At 38.8% G+C, this 21,100-nt stretch overlaps 1 protein-coding gene across 4 annotated transcripts in view; it reads left to right on the top strand.

The window, feature by feature from the left end:
* Positions 1 to 21,100, top strand: part of EPHA6 (EPH receptor A6) — a 527,645-nt gene that overhangs the window by 462,491 nt on the left and 44,054 nt on the right. For all 4 annotated transcript variants that reach the window (XM_063348777.1, XM_063348795.1, XM_063348787.1 and 1 more), the window contains one exon: positions 1,296 to 1,505. In XM_063348777.1, coding sequence (XP_063204847.1) covers positions 1,296 to 1,505 — 210 coding nt within the window. The remainder of the gene's footprint in view (positions 1 to 1,295; positions 1,506 to 21,100) is intronic.

Here is a 21,100-nt window from a genome sequence, read left to right as displayed (position 1 = left end):
AATATAGGCCCCAAATAATTTAATTGTGATGGAAATGCTGAAATACTTTGCTGATTGGGGATAAAGTTAAGCATATCTGTCCAGTTCAGCCTGCTGCTTTGCTGAATCTAAGGAATTTACTGAACTTATTGTAAAGTTTCCCCCCTAGAAAAATCATCTTGCTAAAACGTATGAGCTAAGCAGCAGAAATGTCCTGAATGCTGATCAGAACGCTGCTACTAGTCTGTAGCCCAGTGCTAAAGGTGTTGAAAGAGAAAATGGAAAGTTAACTTGCTTGCAGGGAAGAGCTGTTTGGTTTTGTTTGGCTGTTCCTGCTAACATAAAAGCCTGGCTCCCTGAATAATCCATGAGAAGCTAAATGTCTGCCAGCTGAGGTAGCAAAAATACTGCTGTAGGCAGTAGATAGGGCAGACCTAAACCAGGCAAAGAGCCCATAATCAGATTTCTGTGCAGGTATTCTCTTGGTCCCCGCTGCCACATAACGCAGGAACTCCCTGACGTAGGAGGTACAGAAGCATTAACTCTGCAGATGGGGAAACTGAGGCCCACCAAGACTCACCAGATGCATAAGCGTGGTTAACAACGTAACTCTTACGTGTTCAACTCCAACAGATTTCAACAGGAGTTAAGCAGTTTAATGCATTCATGGGTCTGAGTTTAATGGGCTTAGTCGGCCAGGAAGACTTTGGAAAAGCTACATGACCTCTGAATTTCAGACCAAATCTCCTTTTTAATCTAGCGTTCAGCAATTATATGGTGTTAGGTGCAGAACAGACAGGATGTAAAGTCCCAAACTCCTTCCGGGTTGGTTGGTTTGTTTAGTTCTTTCTAAACAAACAAACCAGCCCCTCCAAAAAAGCAAAAAGTGAGGTAACAGCAGTACCTCATGCAGACAATGAAGGCTGAGGCAATAAAAAGAGAGGGGTTTGTTTCCTGAGGTCATGGAGAAAGAGATGAAGAGAGGATTTTAATATGTGCTGTCATTCTTGTGTTAAAAAATAGGGTTTTGAGGAAGTGCTCTTAATAACTGCGGATAAAAGACATTAAATGCTGTCAGTAGGAAAATTGTGGGGTGTGTGAAAATGTGGAAGAAAAGGGGAATAAACTGCACAACGAGAGATGGGATAGCTTGCACTGCTGACCAAGTTAAATACTTGAAAAAAAAACAAGCTTGCAGAGGGCAGATTGGCTGGATGGGTTACAAATGTATTTTTAAAATGAGCTGTAGTTAATATCACTCGTATGAAATTAATGAAAAGTAGCTGTGTTTTTTGACCTTGCATCTTTACTTGCAGAAGCACGATGGCCACTTCACGGTCATCCAGCTGGTTGGCATGCTGCGGGGGATTGCGTCTGGCATGAAGTACCTCTCGGACATGGGCTATGTACACCGTGATCTGGCAGCCCGTAATATCTTGGTCAACAGTAACCTCATGTGTAAAGTCTCCGATTTTGGTTTGTCACGAGTGTTAGAGGACGATCCTGAAGCTGCTTACACAACAAGCGTGAGTGTTATCTAATTTGAACAGTTGATTGCCCTGTGCCTCTCTTATTCCAGTTTCAGATTTGTTTGTGGAATAGTAGTTTGAATTGGCTTTGTTCCATATTCAGTCCATGTGGTTTAATAGCCCTGCCAATGTGTAAGGGAAGCTGCTTTGATTTATGGCTGTGTAAGGGATGTATATTAAACTTCTCTTTTTTTTTTTTTTTTTTCCAGCACATGGGCAGGTATATGGGGGAGACCTTTTCCATTCTTGTTTGTTTTCTGTTTTGTTTCTCCTCCCCCGCCCCCTTCCCGCCTCGTTTCCCCTTCTACTAACTTGTGTTCATTTACAAAGATATGCTTTTAAAAAGGGGGGGAGTGAATCTCACCAATTCCACTGTTAGAAGCATAGTGTCAAGCCTTGCCTTCGTAAATTCAAATTTTCATTTTATTTTACTTTAGCTTACCTTCTAGCAGGATACGTAGGACCTTTCTCTCAAGGTTTAACCCTCATTAATACTTAAATTCCTTGTGTGATGCAAATAAATTGATATAGTGGAAAATGGGGCTTGGGTGAGGGTTGCTTGGTTTGGTTTGTGGTATTGTGGGGGTGGGTCCTACTGAAGTGAAAAATTCTTGAACATGGAGAAGCTTGTTCAAATTTGACTTAGAAGAAAAAAGTAAATTGCACCTGCAGTATGAAGACGGTAGGGAAAGGAGTGTGTTGGTGCTAATAAAATTAGAAGTTCAGATACAGCATTTTTTTCAACACACCAAAATGTTCGATTACATTCCTGTTACAATTATTAACACAACGTTAAGAATCTTAGCTAATTATAAGCTGATTTCAAGTAACTTTCATATCTATCACTGAAACTAAAATTATTTCAGTCAGAGTGCATTCTCATTAGTACTCTCACAAAATGCACAGAATTTGCATGTTCCCACAATAGGGCATAGTGACAGATGTCTAATACAGATAATAAATTAGCATTAAATAATCTATTTTGACCTTTTTTCTATTTCACTTGAAAAAGTGATGCATGGTCAAAATAAGGAACTCATCCAATTCGACTGTATTGTAGTAAGTACTCTGGTGTATCTACTGACTTCAATATAGCTACTGTAATGGGGTTACAGGTCTTTTATATACATTTTATATATATATTTAGTTTAAGCCTAAAATAGGGATGTTCTGATAAATTCACCGTAAAATCCACTTCTTATACAGAACTGCAAGCTGACTAGAGCAAAACAAGTCACTTCGCAAGGTTTTCTATCAGTATTAATATGCAAGCTGGGGAGGGGTGGGGGGTGAATAATAGTGTTTTTTCCTTTGTAGGGGAGATTTCCCTCACTTAATTCTCAAAACCTCTTTTGCTTCACACTGCTTCTTAGTATGAGGCTTGAAAGGAAAAATAAACATTACTGCAGCTTAACAAGTTATTGCATGTTGGCTGAGCCTTGCTAATTGTCCATGTGAGGGTGCTCAGCTGGCAGCAAATGCCCCCAGTGACAGGCAAGTTAAGTTACATTGCTCAGCGCTGATCATGGGCTAATCAGCTCAGCTGGTGGAAGGCACTGGAAATTGCTAAGCGGTCTCTCCCAGTTAGGCTCAGGAAAAAACACCAAATGATAATTTCAGGCTTTCAGCTATTTTTCATTCTGTAAACTTCTATTGGATGCCAATGCTGAACAATTAGGTTTTCAGAGTAGTTAGTGCCTGGCTTTTTCATCATAGCTAGACCTGCTTTTAATCAGTAAATGGTATGTTAAAAGGAAAAAAAAAAGGTTATTTCATGGCAGCGTATCTGTGTTGAGGGACTTCCTTGAAACATTGGACAGGTTTGATGAATGCTCACTATTATCCTATCGGTTCACCTAGCCAGCTAACATGAGAGTCTGTGAGGCAGCTGTTGTGGGTGGAATACCTCGGAGCCATTGCTTCAGTCCTCCAAGGTTACAACCACATGCTCTACTAGAAAATCATGATGAGCAGGTGTCTATAGCATGTCCATCAGGATACCGCTCATAAGGAGGGGACATTACAGAAGCTGATGGCCAGTGGCAGGACCCTGTGGCAGCCGGACATTTAAGGTGAATCTGTTTCAGCAGATTCAGCAACTCCCCAAAGAAGATCAAAAAGCTTTGAAACTCAGGTGGGAAAATGTGGTGTGTCATTATAATATGACCTAGAACCTTTGTAAATAGGAAGAAGAGTCAGGCATAATAGAAATGAAAAGCATTTTAAATCACTCATTCCTTCAACCCTAGCCCCCTCTGTTCTTGCAAGTAGGTCTTCACATCCGGACTTTCAGTCACTGTGGGTTAGTCTGCCCAATTCTATTCTGTCACCTCTGGTTCTTGGGAAATGTCTTTCCCTCATCCCTGAGGGCCAAACAACTGCTCCAATCCCGTTCCGTATCACAGTTATTCTGTTTGATCTGGTGATAGACACATTTTCTGTGGGATGCATTTGCCTTCCATATACTCCATCCTCTGAGTCTTGCTCCCCTTGAGCAGGTTCAGTAGATGTTCTCTGTAGGCAGTCCAATAGCCTTGTTGCTTTTTTTAAAGGAACGCAGCACAATTATGGCCAAAGGTGGGGAGGAAGAAAGAAATTTTTGTTACAGTGGCTGTGGAGGACTCAGTGAAGGCTTTCACGCTTTAAGCACTCTTGCAGACTGCAGCAAAAGAATAGAACCCCATACTGGATCTCGTGTCTTCTTGCAGCTTGTACTGACCATCATTACGTCATTGACCTCTCTCCTCATCAAGAACATCTTCCCAACAGCAGGCTGTGTGTATTACTAGAGGTTTTTATAGCATCTATTTAGTTCCATACTGTGCTTTTGCCATAGGAAGGTTAAACCCTTTCACAAAGGTTCTGGTGCTTTTAGAATTTGTGTTTCCTCCCCACAGGGATTTTTCTTGATAACAGCCCAGTACCTGTAGCTACAAGAAATCTATAGAGCGGGTCTGCAAATAAATAGTATTATTTTTAGGCTCACATCTCGTAGTACGCCACTGTCTGTCAGTGCTGATTATTTTTTATTCCCCTTTCTGTCTTAGTCCTGGTGTCAGAAATAGAATGATACAATCAGATGTTTTCTTTGGAAACAAGAGCTACAAGACAACCTAAGCCAGTCAGAAGCCAAAAAATGGAATTTTTATATCCACACATCTGTGATGCTGTGGTCAATATTGTGTAAATGTATTCTCAGACGTAAAAATTGTAAATTGATGCAGAAGGCAAATCAAATTTTATAAAGCTGTCATGTTCTGTGGCAAAAAAGGCTGCATCCTCAGAAAAACAGGCTGAAAGGCCCTCTTACCTTGTGAAGTTACCACATCTGAGCAGGCACAGCCTTCAGTCAGATGATCGGTATCTCTTGCTTTGTCTTCCTGTTGTCATCCAATATACGTAAATCCTCTTTACTTGCCGGTTTAGAATGGATGTTATATTCTTTCTCTTGGCACATGCTCCCACAAGCAGGGCAAAACTCAGGAACTGGAGTCTCGGAGAAGCCATAAAACTGATGGGGAAAGTCTGGAAGGGAAACCATGTAGGAAATGGCTACATTCTGTGTTCACACCGAAACACAATTTCGGAGACTATGTTCAACTAAGTAGTGATGGGAAAACTGACAAATGCTCCAAATAACACAGGTAAAGGTCACTATGCTTCCCAAGAATTTTGGACTGATGCTACTGGTCGGAGAGTTGTTGAAGGCTTTAAACAGTACAGTAAAAGACTGAAATGTCAGAAAATAGCTTTCTGACTTCTGTGAAGGCTTTGAGAGTGTTTTTTTTCTCCCCCTGCCTATTGAGACAAAGAACCTAAATATGGTTTTGATAAGAAGGTTGGTAGGAAATAAGAGATTGGCCTCTGCTATCAGGAATCGCAAAACTTACAGTAAAACATAATTTTAGAATAGGAAGGAGGAATTAAAGAGGTAGGAACATCTTACTGCCAATCTTTGCATTTCAGACTCATCAGGAAAATATAAGGTAAATTTTGGGATAACTGAGAAGTAGGGGGTTTTTCCATGGAGACAAAATTTTCATTTTTAGTAGTGGTTTCCACGGCAACAGTCACTCATAAAAAGACATTTCTAGTATATAAACAAGCATTTCTGTCAGTACAGAGGACATCTAGGCTCTTGCATCCCTGCTTTTAGATAGACTGTGTTATGTGATGTAGATTCATTTAGTTTAAAACATAGTCAGGATTCACGCGTATTTCAAAAAGAACCACATGCTTCCAAAAACAATCTGTTTACATTTAGCAAAGTGTGTACATAAATATAATCAGAACAGGATCTGTGCTGCTATGGCGAAAAGGACTAAACGTGTATTTCTGTTAAAGGTGACACCTTAATATTCTGTGTTAAATCTGATTTTTTTTAGTGAGACAAAAAGCTGCTACAAACTGCATTATATGATACATATTATTCTAGATTTCTTTCTTTTATGAGATGTATTTCTGAATTCAGACTTAATATATAGAATATTTTCTTATTTCCATGATAATAGCTAAAGAGTTGATTTATTGCATTGCATTTCCTGAATCATGTGATGAACTTTATGGGTCTGACTCTTCTCAAGCCAACTGGATAAAATACCCCATCCAGGGAGATTTCACGCTTATTAGATTCATTAGAGAAGCAAAGCAGATTGATGCTGGTAATCTATATAAATACTGAAAAGTAGCAAAACTTTGGGGGGATCAGGATGAAGACTTTGTTTTGTTTTTTTTTTTTTTTTTTACTTTGTTACATAATTTCCATATGTCAAGACATTTTCCATTTTCTCTTACTTGTACACAAATAATGGGGTTGGAGGGAGAATTAATTTGCTAAAAAGTAAAACAAGATGCCAATGACTTTCTAGTTAATTTGGGATGTCAACCAATAGTTTCTCAACAGCCAGAGTGCTATGACAGGCTTATCGCCTAGACATTTACTTTAAGACTCAAATTAATAATAGACAATGGAGTACATTTGATTATTGGCAACCATTCAGAAAAAGAAAGAGAAAAAGAGGCTGTGTACGGTAAAGCTTTGTATTAACCTGTTTTCTTGAAAACTAATTGGTGACATAAGAGTGAGCACAGTTGTTGTCAACTAATTAAGTTTGCATGTGACAGGACAAGAGCACACTTTGCTGTCACCAAACTGAGAGAAACATAATGATAGGCAGGATGCATCGTGACTCCGGTTCTTTGTCTGAAACCAGTCATGTAATTTGGAATCCCACCAAGCCTTTCCTTTATCTGAAGGGCTTTTTTTTTTTTACATTTGATAGTGCTAGAAACTGGCTGAAAAATGAGTGGGCTAATGTGGTCTGCAACAGGTTAATGCCCTGTGAGAAGAATAATATTTGTTCTTCTTGAGCTTTGCAACTTCATCTTGCCAGGCTGAAGCCTGCCATGGGTACCTTGCCTGAATGCTCTGTTGAAAGCCTAGTTGAAACTGCGTGGCCTGGGCCTGTTTGTCAACCCCACCTTTCTCCATCTTTCCATAGCCGATGAAGCTCTTTGCGGTAGCCTTGCTGTCCTCACCTCATCTGTCCTCCTCAGTATCTAAAAGAAGGGCATGGGCATTTACAAGTCATCTAAGCCTTCCTTGCAGCTTGTAAGGCAGTCCTACAGTCTGACACCTCCAAATGGAAAATCAGCCTTCTCTAATGACTCTTAGTGAGATGAGTAGGACAGACCATTCTTCACTTTGTGGTACTCACCTCACACCACCCCATGGTCTTCCTATTCAGTCTGAAAATCCCTTTCTTGTCTCTTTCCCATCACATCCACTCTATAGGCAAGCATCAGATGCAGGACGTTTGCTTGGACAGTATTTTGTAAGGTGACAGATTAGCTGGAAGTGAGGAGATAGGAAAAAGACAGTTATTTCCATTACCTCTTAACTAAACGGTAAGAGTAAATATTTAGTCCTTGTGGTCACAGATGAAATGTGTGCCATTCATGACCTGACCCCACCTTTTTGAGGCAAGTGCTGATATTTGCAGAAATCTTTTAACTGAAGTTTGTATCCTTCCAGGGCTGCTACGTGAGATTATAATATTGTTTGCCAAGTTAGAGATTCAGAACTCAATGGGATCCTGAAGAGGTTGTCTTTTGATAAGACAGTCAGTATCATCTTGCCTCATCAGGCATTATTATATATTTCATTATATATATATTTATTAATTATTATTATATGATCATTTTTGTGCTCCTGTGCAGGAATCCAGCTCCTAGCTGCTGTCTCCAGACACTGCATGTCCTTGTTATGAGCTGGGCATCAGCCTCCTGAATGCAATGGGTTGCTTTTAACTGCAATATAACAGTAGGAATTACTCTAGTGGGACTCTGGTACTAATATATAAAGTAAATATTTTCAAGTAGTTAATGTCTCAGCGCATAGGCAAGAAGTCAAGAAGCAAGTTAATAAGAGCTATGCTAATTGTGCTCAGCCTGCACCAGTGTACGGGAGTTGCAATAACTAGTTTTAAAGTGTGTGATGGGATTTGTGTCAAGTGGTGGTATGAGGAATCACCTTCACACGAGTTGCCAGCTTAGCTGGATCCATTCCCTGCTCTCAGATGATGCATGGGGTTGGAGGCCCTGCATGTGCTCCCTTCACGCCTCTGTCTTCTGTTGTGTTGGTTTGGACAAAGATAAAAATGTGCTCAGGTTATGCTCAAGGACAAATAGCCAACAGGTAAAGGAGTAGCCAAAGGAAGGAGTATTTCAAGAAAAGGACTTGTTGCCTTTTGGGCTCTAGCAATATGAGGTGTGATGACTCTTAATAAGTAGTTGTTGTTTAAAAGGAACAGAAAGTCCTGAACTTACTCATTCAGTGTACAACAGGGTGCTTCCTATTTACTTGGTTTATTTACAGTAGGCCTTGAAGAGGAAGGTATGTGTCTTTGACAAAATTTAAGTATTTTGAGCTGGCAATGCGTGCTTGCAGCACAGAAAGCCAACTGCATCCTGGGCTGCATCAAAAGAAGTATGGCCAGCAGGTCAAGAGAGGTGATTCTACTCTGGTGAGACCCCACCTCGAGTACTGAATCCACCTCTGGAGTCCTCAGCACAAGAAGGACATGGACCTGTTGGAGGGAGTCCAGCAGAGGGTCACAAAGATGATCAGAGAGGGGTGGAGCACCTCTCCTATGAGGACAGGCTGAGAGAGTTGGGGTGGTTCGGTCTGGAGAAGAGAAGGCTCCGAGGAGACCTTATAGCAGCCTTCCAGTACCTCAAGGGGGCCTACAGGAAGGATGGGGAGAAACTCTTTATCAGGGAGTGTAATGATAGGACGAGGGGTAACAGTTTCAAACTGAAGAGTAACGGTTTCAAACTGAAGGGGGGTAAATTTTGATTGGATATTAGGAAGAAATTCTTTATTGTGAGGGTGGTGAGACACTGGAACAGGTTGCCCAGGGAGGTTGTGGATGCCCCATCCCTGGCAGCGTTCAAGGCCAGGTTGGATGGGGCTTTGAGCAACCTGGTCTAGTGGGAGGTGTCCCTGCCCAGGGCAGGGGGTGGGACTGGGTGCTCTTTAAGGTCCCTTCTAACCTGAACCATTCTATGATTCTATTTTAATACATCCACTCTCTTAGATTCTCCGTTCAGCTTTTATTTGGTGATCCCAAGTTGATATAAGATGTTTTCTGGTTTATTTAACATGCCTGAAAGTTAGTAATAGAAATGTTAAGAGGATATAACACAGACCACAACAAAAGCAGACCCTTAGGAGGTGAGTCCAAGGACAAGAATGAGACATAAATATAAAATTTGTCTAAGTTTCTGCTTCTATGCTAATCTTCCACACTGTAACAGTTGTAATTTGAGTGCTGGGAATGTATGGAAAAAAAAGCATGAAAATTTGCATTTAGATCTACAGAGAATCAAAAGGAGCTTAATTCAGAGAAACTTCTAGATTAAATGGTTGAATTAAGTTGTAAAACTTAGTATAATAGTACGCTCATCCCTGCTTTCCTTCCCCACCACAGCACCCCAAGTAGGAACTCCAAATACACATTTGGCAGAGAAACACAGTTGGAAATTTTGCATTTCACTTTTTCATGCTCAAAAACATTATGTTGGTTAGCTCAACACAAGTAAGCCCTAACATCTCCGCTGTAAAAAGGGTGGTATTTTGCACTTCATTCCTAGTGTCACTTTCAAAGCATCATCCATCATAATTTAATTTCCAAAGAAATGAAGAGATTGTACTGTAATCAATCTAAAAATTGCTGCCTTTAGAGATTTGCAAGCTCTATTAGCTTTGATTTCAACTTTTTGTCTCTCTGACTTCTCCCAATTTCATATTAGCAAATTTGAGTATTAAACTCCACATGTATGTTCTTTGCTATTTCTCAGATGCGTTCTCTGGTCATCTGTAAGTCTGTTTATGAAAAACTGGAGGCGTGCATTTACAAATGACTCAGGGGGTAGGATTGAGAATGAACTACTTATAGACCTAAAGTGTCAGTGCTGTTGAAGATTTTTGCATCTAGGAGATAAATGATGTTTAATACTGATAGTGATTGCATTGATTATTTTTTGGCAGAATATTGTCTGGGAACAGTAAAGCATGTTTTAGTGCAGTGGTTATCAGCCTTTCTCAAGGCATGGATTTCTGAAATTTATCCACTGGAGATGCAAACTTTGTTAGAAATTTCCCATTTGTGGGTTTTGCACAGCGCATTGCACTTTATCTTTCACAGATCTCTTTAAAGTATTCCACAGACTCTCAGGGGTCGATATACCCCAGGCTGAAAACCCACTCCACTGTTGGAGTATCTTCTATTGATTGACGGCATACATATTTTTATTGAGCTCACGGTAGCTGCTGTAGCAAGGAAAGACATAGGGATTAAGGTTATGAGAGGTATCTCAACACTCAGAAAAGATCTGTTTAGCTCTGACTGTGGATACCATTTAAAAACAGCCGCTATTCCGGAGAACTAACAGGTAAATGTCCCTGTCTACTGCAGAGATGTCAAAAGCAATGCAGGAAACTTGCACCAGTGAGTCTTTTATGTAGAGTAAAAATCTGGTTCAAATGATCACTGTAAATACACTATGTTGAATAATGAATGGCCTGGGTCAGAAATGTACACTCCTGTTTTGTGAAGTACAAAAATAAAGGTATGTTCAATTAAGTCAAATGATGGCAAATAGTTTTATCACACAGTGTGTAATTAACTGGAGCAGATTGCTACGGGAAAACCATTTGGGCCAAGATTTCAGCAAGTTGGGGGCTTTTTGTTTGGTTGGTTGTCATTGGGGTGGTTTTTTATGTGTGGTTTCTGTTGGGTTGGGTTTGGTTTTTTAAAGGGGTGTGTGTGAATATTCTTAAGAAGAAATAATATCCAGTTACTCCAGTCAATAACAATTTCAAAGAGAGATGAAACCTCGTATTTCAGCCTAGGGAAGGCAGGAAGGAGGACAGGAAGAAATAAAATGTGAGAGAGAAGTAGCAGAGTGTGGATTATTTTCAAGCTTTCACACCTTCCGCGGAAGCACCTGATAAGGCTATTGCCACAGGTTATGGGATTAGAGCACCTTGGGTTTGATTCACTATGGTAATTCTTGCTTCAAACAGTAAGAGTAACTCTAACCACTAAAACAAACTGTCTGTGGATGTGCAGGATGTCTGTTTGTCAAAGTTCTTGAATGAGGACTGCTTTTCTAACAGACCGACATGCTCTGCCTTGTACAGAAAGGGCTGTGCAGGATTCGCACAGTGAAATTCTGTGCCACGTGCTGCATAAAGGTAAAATAAATCATCCTGGCCTCAAGATCATTCAGCAAGTCATTCCTTTTAAGTAGTTTAATTCTGCAAAATGCATTTTATTTTTTTTAGTGGAAGCCATAACAAAATGTGACTGTGGGACTTGCAATCCAAATGGAAACAGTTTTGTAGTGGAGTACAATCCAACAAATAGACTCTACAATGCTGTACAGCAGTCAAAACAGGCAGACCAGGGCAAGCATATCAATCTGCAGAAGTTTAAAACATTTTATGTGGCACTACTGAAACTTAATATAGAATATCAAATGTAATTAAAATCACTGTGATGGGGAAAACATTACAGAGCTCAAGAAGGGTATGAGAATGTAAGGAGGCAGAAACTATCATGTCATATTTTAGCAGTGCAAACAGTAACAAAAATCGGCTAAGGTAACTTTTGTAGATAAAATGACTGGTGCAAAACTTTGTTTAAAAAAAACCAAAACAAAACTAAGAAAAAGACACTGGAGTGGATCTTAATGATCAGTTTAAATAACAGCTCATACAACAGAAGATCATGGAATGGTACTGAGGAGAAAACTAGCCTACAAAAATGCATCTGCAACTTTGCTATAGTTTGGCTATGACCAAAAGCAAGCAATAATAGAGCAAACGAAAAACACCAAGCTAAGAGCTTTTCAGAGCCAACACAGGAAAGATAGATAGGTTCTTTAGCTAGATCTTGAATGTTAGCATGCTGATCTGGAAATGTATTTTAATTGAATTAATTTGTTTTGTTACCTGACTTTAGAGTGCAGCGATTTGATTCACCTTTTCAAATACAATTGATCCCTTGTTTACATTCAAAAGCAAAAAAGGGTATTTTTCATTGTTGACACTTTTCTGTAGTGTTGAGTTTCTGTTTTGCTTTGTAGTTGTCTCACACTGTTGGGGGAATACTATCTGGCTTTACTTTTAGTTCAGATATGAATAAACACTAAATAAAATATGCATCATCAAAGGCTTGGTGAGGGTTTGTGGGACCATTGTTTTTTATTTCATTCTTTGTTGTTAAGTTTAAGACAGACTTCTATAAAACAATTGATATAACTCTGTCTCCTGTTTAAAAAAAAAAAAAAAATTTCTTTCGAATTTGTAGTTCAATTACATAATATACAATTGTCTCCTCTTTGGGAAATGCAAGTTTCATTACCAGGAGATGCTAATTTGTTTGATGGGTTTAAGTGTACTTGTTTGTTGGAGCGTACGTGGCCAGCCAAAGACATGAAGCAGTTACACAGCATCCTACCTGTGCAAGGGGAAGGGACTCTTTTAGCAGACCCGTTTTGCTGTTAAACTTCCTTCTGCGTAGCTCATCGCAGCATCACTGAGTCCCTGCTGGTAGGGAACGCAAAAGTAGTACAACTATAGAGAGAGATTGCCATTTAGAAAGGAAACAAGGATAAGCTGGGGGGCTCCTGGAGCTGCCATCCTTCAAAAGATGTCTGTTTGTGCCCATACTGCTGTTTTCGGGGTATTTAATATCCTGCTGATTGTATCTCTTATCTCTAAAAAAAGTTGTCATTAAATGTCTGCATAAAGCTGCGAAGTGGGGGGTTTTGGTTTTTTGTTTTGTTTTTGTTTTTAAAACAACAAATTCTCCAGACAACTTGCCTATTGAAATGTAACAAATATCCTCTTTATTTTCAGAACAATAATTGCCATTGCTTCTGGCGACCTAATGATCTGATTAGTACTTTGGGGAAGGCAGAGACAGCGTCAGTTTCCTTGCAAGGCTTCAATAATACCTTCCATTGCTTAAGAAGAAAATTATAAAAATGTTTTACTTCTGCTATATCCTAGAATGAAGAATTATTCGTCAAGCATGTTCAAAATTTACTGGTATTGAACCTGTACAAACAGCCAATGCTGCTTTTCTGAGCACATCTTAAATAGCTATGCAAGGACAGAGAAGGGGGAAAAAAGCCAATGCACTTGCAAATCGTTTCTTAAGTAATAGTTAAATGAAGACTATGAATCTCAGAAAGCTACAAGTGATGTTTTCAGAAAGACTACAAATTGGCTAAGGCACCAAAGTTATTGACGTATCAGCTGGATGTGAGAACCTTGGAAAATTCTGTCTGTACACACCACTCTCCTTGGAAACCAAGTCCAATAAAACTAAGCAGTATACTAATGTGTATATATATGCACTACATACTAAAGCAGTCATAGCATTTTATTGTTAATTCCCATAATGCTGATGGATAGATTTTTCTTTTAAAGCTCACAATTAATCTAATTTCAAACACAGCTGGTTTTAGCTGCGTATGGGCTTGATTGCATGCATTCATAATTCTTTAATTTTTAATCAGAACTGCAGTTTTCAAACTATAATTGAAGAAGCTATTGTAAACATGCAGAACGTAGTTATACATTTTTAGCAATACCTTCGTTCACTTAGAAGGATGCTATCCACACTTAGCCTTAAAAATGTAGGCATACATAAAATCAAAGTTATTCCTTTGCTAATTATGTGAATGAATATAATCCTAACTACCTCTTTTGTTAGGCTATTGCTAATAATGGACCACAGCTTACTTAATTATTTAATTAAGCTGAATTAATTAATCACTTCAATTGTCCAATCGACCAAGGTGCAGTGTATCATAAAATATCTTTACCGTGTTAGATACATTGGAACGTACCTGCAGTATACCTGATATACTCTTTAATGAGTTTAAAGTCAGTCCATTAAGGTCAGAGCTGTTGCTTTCAGTAGCACGTCACCTGACAGTAATTACTGTAGGTTACAGTATTCTGATATATAGAATCAGCAGAACAACCTCCTGAAAGCTTTGAAAAAGCATGTAGCTTAGTCATATGTGTGTTGCTTTTTTGCTCATTCCAAATTATTGGTACCTTTCGAAGACAGGTTAAGAAACTAAATTTGTTTACCGTGTGGCGTTGGAGTCAGAAAGGGTAAGCGATTCATTGGGAAAAGAAAGCCATGCAGCTCCAGTGATCCAAACAGCTCAGCTCCAACTCCTGGTATTTAGCTGTTGTTGGGTGGAAGGAAGCAAGATCTGGATGATTTTTTGTTTTCACTTGTTGCACCACTCTCCACGGGAATTTATGATCCACATTAAACACTGACATAAAAAGTAACTTCTCGGCATATAGCTGTATAAAACTTCAGGGTTGAAAATTTGAAGCTGGTTGAAAACTTGAAGCAGTTGGCTTCACCAGGTTTTTGTAAAGCTTCATAATTAAATTTTGACATATTCCACAGTAGGATGTAATTCCTTTGTGTTATGTCTGTGAGTATAGTCAAATGAATTCCTGACTCTAGTCCCATATAAGAGCAATTTAAAATAAAAAAAAAAAAAACAACCCACCTGTTAGACTTGGTTATTTAAAAGCAGTGAGTTTTTCAGGCACAGTCAAATGTGTATTTCAAAGCTTACAGGGAAGGAGCCTTGAAAGAAGGAGACTCATACTGTGTCTTCAGATGCTATAGGAGATCATTTATGTTTCTGTCTCAATATTCCCCTGCTGTATTGTGGTTTTGCACTGAGCATGCTGTGTCAACTGGAGAGCAAACAATTATGACACTGGAGGGGACCAGAAATTCTCAACAACGCTGCTAGACCATGATGCAGTCTTACTTTTTTAGAATTGGGAATTCCTGTGTGCTAAAGACACAAAACTTGGATGCACCTGTCTTTTCCAGTGCATTTTTTTTTTGTCTGGTTCCTGAGGAATTATCCTACGTTGTATTTGTATGTGACTTGCTAGTCCTGTTTTTCCTAATGACTCTTATCAATTTCAAATTTATCAAATTAGAAAGAGGCATTAAAATTTCAGAGACACTGTTTATGTTCTTATTTTATGAAAATAAATGGTAATGTAGAAAACAGAAATTCTGTTAATTCAGCAAGGACTTGATCCAAATTGATGTGTTTTTGTTTTTTTTAACCTGGAATTCTGACATCCAGTCTTCAAGAAACAAATCTGAGGAAAACCAAGTTTCCTTTTCTTCCTGTACTTACGGAAGGACTTTTTGGGTGTTTTGTTTTGTTGGGTTTGGGTGGGTTTTTTTGAATGAGGATCAGTGTTAATATATAATATCACCAAAAGGAGTCAATCAAGAAATGAGGGAGAGGAGGGAGCAGAGGGTTTGCAGGAATACAAAGGAGGAAAGAAAGCCTGACTATTCTGAAAGTAGAGAGAGATAGTATTGTTTTGATTTTGTTATAACCTAATGTTCGATTAAGATAGTCATCCATAAAGAGAGGAAGGAGGGGCTTTTGTGGGAAACACAACAGTGTCGTGGAGGTGCTGAAGTTCAGCCCGTACAACTTCATGAAAATGGATGAGGAGGATAGGTTTGGATGCAGAACACTGTGAGGAAAAGCTCGGATGCAGTAGTTCTCTGAGCCGTGGTCTTCTGGAGTATGAGTCACCTTCTCCATAGCTGGATTCATCAAAGAGAATCAGTTGTATGTTCTTGTTCCTGTGGCACCTCACTGCCTCACCTGAGAAGTCAACAGAGACAAAGCAAGTGATCCTACTCTCTCATATCTGGTGGCAACACCTGGAGCTGGCCGAACTTTGACTGGGGGTTTTAGCATTTACTGTGTAACGTTACAAGATCCTATACTGACACTTGATACTAGCTGTAGGCTTTTCATTTTCAAGGACCTGCCCTTTAAAAATCTTAAGTTCAATTTCACAGTCAAAGGATGGTATCAAGCTATTACCTGTCTGAATAGTACAGCTTTTTGCTTCTCAGGGTAATATCGTACAGTTCAGGAGGTTTAGGATACATTAATGATGGAAGAGCTCTCAGATAAAAAAGAAATTTTTTTTTCATGTTGTTTAACTACCGGTCTTTATATAAAGAATCTTGTGAAGGGTAGACCCAGCAAAATATGAAAGGATAGTTTTAGCTTGGTGCGATTTTGGCTTTTATGTTGTGATGCACAGTACTTGTGTTCCACCATCTCCCCCTCACCCTTCAGGGAGATCCTCTGGTCCAGCTGCTACTGATGTCAGGGTTTTAATGTTTGTTTCAGCTGCAAGAAGGAAGCCAAAAGCATGCATGTCTCGCATGCTTGTGAATTTTTCTGCTCACTTTGGTAGTAATTCTAATACTTCTCCTGTATATGACATCAAAGTTGTTATAAATGGGATTCTGTAATTACAGAAGGAAGCTTCTGAAGCAAGATGTACGTATATGTTAAACTTAATCTACTTTCCTATTTCTGTAATAGAAATCTTAACTTAAGAACAAGACTGACCTAGTTATTCACCTAAATTAATCCCCAGTCAAATCAACTAAAGGAATTTATGCTGACCATGTAGGAACTGCAGCTTGCCCTAAATCAGGATGGCTATAGAAAGGAATTATTTATTGTTGCCTGTTTGCTTACATGAATGAAAGCCAGATTATTTTCAGTCGCGCAGAAGCCCTCAGGAATCTCACTTGCGCACTTTCCGGTATTTATCAGATTTCAAAAATTCTGCAATGGTAAACTTATTCTTTTTAGTCTTGCTCTGGCAGATTTTCAAGATAACAGCTTCTTGCCCAGCTGTGACTTCTTCCCTTCATTATATACATGGTGGGGTGCGGGGGATGATTCATAGCTTACTGATACTGTGGTTTCCTTTAAACAGAATGCCGCAGGAATATTGCGGCACAGTGGTTGTCTTTCTTAAAAACGTGTCAGACCTAGATTTGTATGACTCTGATAAATCTGGGTCAAACATCATAGTCTTTGCTCAGTACTTATTCAGGCAAAACTCCCATTGGCTTCAACGGAGTTGTGCCTGACTAAGCACTGTGGGATTTTTGCCCTTAGTATCTAAAATATTTGATCTGTTCCTTGCACTTTGGAAGTGTTCTAGAAGCAAATCGCATGTCTTGTCCTTGACTGCCCCGCTGTGGCTGTATCTTCAGCTTAAAAGGTAGCAGAATCTTCTGTCTCCTGACATCAACTCTACCTTTGTTGTCAGAATATTTAAAAAATAAAAATCTCTCCACATATTTATTATATTCAAAGCAATTCCAAAATCTATGTTCATTAGTTCTGTGTATTATTGCATGAAAAGGATACGTGGGGTATTTTTTATATTCTAAATTCCTTGTTCCCTTTTCCGTTATATTTCTTTGGTGGGAAAAAAGAACCTTTTCTTTTAGGAAATCTCATGTGTGGTTTTTTTTTTTTCTCTCCTATAAAATGTTTCACGGGTTCATATCACCGCCTATTCCATACGAGGCTTTTGGTTCATCAGTTCAAATGTCAGAAATCCATTAAATGAGGGTTAGGGCCAGTACAGAAAGTTTTATGAAGTAACAGAGGAGGCAAATGACTCATTAACAGACTCAGAAATTTCACTGCTTTGTTAAAATAATATTTCTTTTCAAGGAAAGCATTAGATGAACATGCTTAATTTGACCTCACTAAGAAATGTGCAGTATTTGGAAATAAAGGACATATAAAGATTTGAAACCACATAGAAGAACTAGTTTTCTTCTTAGTAATGTGGCCATGCTTACCCTCTTGATTTTATGTTGTTTTTCTAAAATGAGCTGAAGTGTGTTTTGAGATGAGACTTGTCATCCTTTCCCATAACACCGCATCACTAACTGTGCTTTCATTTCTACTCTAATTTCTAACTGCCTCTATCTTCACTCACCATGTATTACCTATTATTGCTCCCTCTACTTTCTCTTTTCATTGTATCTTGTTTTATATCAACCCTCTGACTGGAACTATCATATTTTTTTCCATCAGGCACTCTGCTTTTCATTTAAATTCCCTCTTGAATATCCACATCTGAGGTTTTAATGCAAACGCTTTTGAATAAAAATGCAGTCACCCTACTCTTTACTTCAGGAAAAGTTCTAGAGTAAATCTCATAATGCGTTGCACACCTTAGAAGCTTTCTTATCCTTACTGGGGCTGAATAGCTCCCAAATCTTCAGCATTTCTGCGGAAAGAAATACTTCTAGTCACAGATAAGCTGTTATTCAACATGAACAATTAGCTCGTGAGGATTGTGTGTAGGCTCTTTCTCCCACTGTAGCACTCATTGCCAATGCAGAAGTATATTTGGTCAAGTCAGTTGTAGCCTATGAAAAACATACTAGATCCATATCTCACAAAATGAGGAAGCTGAATAACAATATTGAGACAATTAAGAAATATTTACCTTCCTTTACACAGATTACCCTTAAATTCATCATAATAACACATACAGCGAACTCTAAGAAAACTTTAATTTTATGCCCAAATCCTGCAAGTCAGCCACCACACTTAGCCATTCCTCTTATTTCATCCTCTTTAGCAATGTCACGGTTATGCTTAATTTATTTTATTTTCAAACACAGAGAGGCCTTTCAGTGCAGATATACTCCCAAAATCACAGGAGCAGTACTATTGATTAAACGCTTGGCAGACATTCTTTGTTCATACTCATTGTCTCCTGGAGAAGCATGGAATATCTAGCAGTCTGGTCCTGGTTTGGTTGTGCACTAATGAATAAACATGGCACAATCATTGTAACTGCATTCTCATGTTATGTTCAATGTACTTATTTAAAACACATTTCTCTGAATTGATAATTAAATTTTTCAGCAAGTTATTAATGCCATCATTAGCTTCATAAAAGTATCGAACCTGAAGAGATTCTCTTCAGCCTTTTCTCTAACAAAGTAGAATAATTAATTCAAGTTGCCAAATAATATATTCAAGTACAGCTTTAAGTAAAATGTGCACAATGTGAAGTTTAATTTGGTCTTTGTTCCCCTGGTCCAATTTTTGTTATAATTTTCTCAGGCATAGCTCTCTGACTAATCTTTTCCTTACAAGTTTAGTAGTTCATTACAGGAACTGAACTAATTCAAATGTGTTTTAAAAGTAAACAGCTCCTATGCTGGGGCTATGGTTTACTCAGGATACTTACTTTTTCAAATGTGCAGATGCCGATTATGAATGGAAACATATTCCCAGAAGTTGAGAAAGCCTGTGTGTATCTGTCTTGACTAACAACTGCTTCACCCTTATTATTCTAAATGAAAAGAATATATCGTATACTGGTCTACATTTTACTAAGTTAATTAGTTATTTCTAAATGTTTGCAGTTGTAAAATGGGGAGGAAGTCAGCAGGCCATCCTTCAAAGAATCTAGGCATGTCAAGGAAGCCTATTACAGCATTTCGTATTAGCATTGTGTAACTACCTATTTAATTCTATCTTTTATTAATTTTTGAAGGCTTGACTGTGTAGTCTTAAAATTTGGCTTTACAGAATTTTCAGTTTATTATGTAATGTAAGAAAAATATTCCTTTAGCAAGCTATTCTAGCTAAGAATGGAAGCGGGAGCAGCGCAGCTTCCCTTGGCTTTAGGACCAGATAGATAGGTGCTGTATTGCCTTCTTAAACTGGGACCTTATTCCATGCGCTGATCTGAAGAGCTCTTGGCTCTCTCTTGCAGCTTGCACTAGAGTAAGTCGGCAGCATTTCTGCTTATGTTTTTGGTAGTACTGTCCCATCGGTGAGGCATGCCACATGGGCTAGCCTACCCGCTTCTCAAGAGCTCATCTCTGCACCGTGTTGCTTTGTGTTGTAGACATGCTGATGCTGGGTACACTTTATATCATCTAAATGGATTATTTGTTCTAAGCAATAAATTTTCTGCACTAGGTTTTTTATCAGAAAGATTGAAAAACTTTCTGGAATCCCTTTAGTCTCTTGATCAAATTGCCTTTGTTTATGGTACAGCAAAGTTGCAATAAGAGAAGGTATAGGAAAAAGACAGCAAATAGAAAGATGCACCTAACAGCTGTGACTAACAAAAGGAATATATTTCATTGCATAGTATTACTTCTGAAACTTGCTCAGTTCATAGAATAAAGGCGGGGGGGGAACCCACACCACAATACACTGTAAATTATTCAATGAAATTAATGCACACTGTGTTTGCAGGCTTTCTTTTCAAAGCCTTTTCTAAATAGGAGCCGCCAAAGGTTCATGAAACTGTCATGCTCATAAATTATTTGCCAGATCTGCTACACTCTTCTGGAAAGAAACATAGTGGGATCCATAGCTTTAGTAATTTTTTGAGGTTTTAATATCTGTTTGCTTCTTTCCGATTGTATATAGAACATTTGGCCTCCATCAGAAATAAAACTATAAGTAACATCTGCTTCGTAATTAGGAAAGGATAATGAGGAAGGGTTTGTACATATTTTTGACATTAACTGTCCTCCACAGAATAGTAATATCACATTGCTATGTGTCGGTGACAATCATCTACGGTGTAATTCAACATGCAGAGGATACCGTGTTTCTGTGGTTAAGTATCTTAACATCAGCAGGAGTTCTTTTGGATTTCCCCTCTCTTAGGGCTTTATCTTTAAATCCCTATCAGGAATCAGGGAGAAAATGTTTGTGACAGGACCCTGAGTCAGCCAGAACTTCAGGCAAACACATAGAACTCGCTTGCAGGTTAGGCTTAGTCAATGACCCTGTGAATCGTACCAACCCCTTCACATCTCTAGGAAGTTCTTCCTTTCCTTTCTGAGGTTTGGCTGCCTGCTCCTCGATACACGTCTTCCCAGCTCAGCGTGAACTTCCTGAGGCTCTCTCTTGCCTGCCACATCCTAACGTCTCCCAATACGTCTTTCCCTGAGAAGAGTCAGTAGCACCCCAAGCAAAGGGGCCTCCATTAGAAGTAAAACTGTAGGCAACATGCCCCCTCTCCTGGGCCTTTCACCTCACTTTGAGACAAGAAAAAACTGTAAACAGAAAAAAGGAAAAAACAAAAAATGTCATATGGGTTTGCTGCCTTTTTCCTGTATTGTGTT

This window comes from Chroicocephalus ridibundus, chromosome 1 (genome assembly GCF_963924245.1).
Source record: "Chroicocephalus ridibundus chromosome 1, bChrRid1.1, whole genome shotgun sequence".
Taxonomy (NCBI): Eukaryota; Metazoa; Chordata; class Aves; order Charadriiformes; family Laridae; genus Chroicocephalus; species Chroicocephalus ridibundus.
Note: the sequence above shows the minus strand (reverse complement) of the source record. Positions and strands in the feature narration are given on the sequence as shown.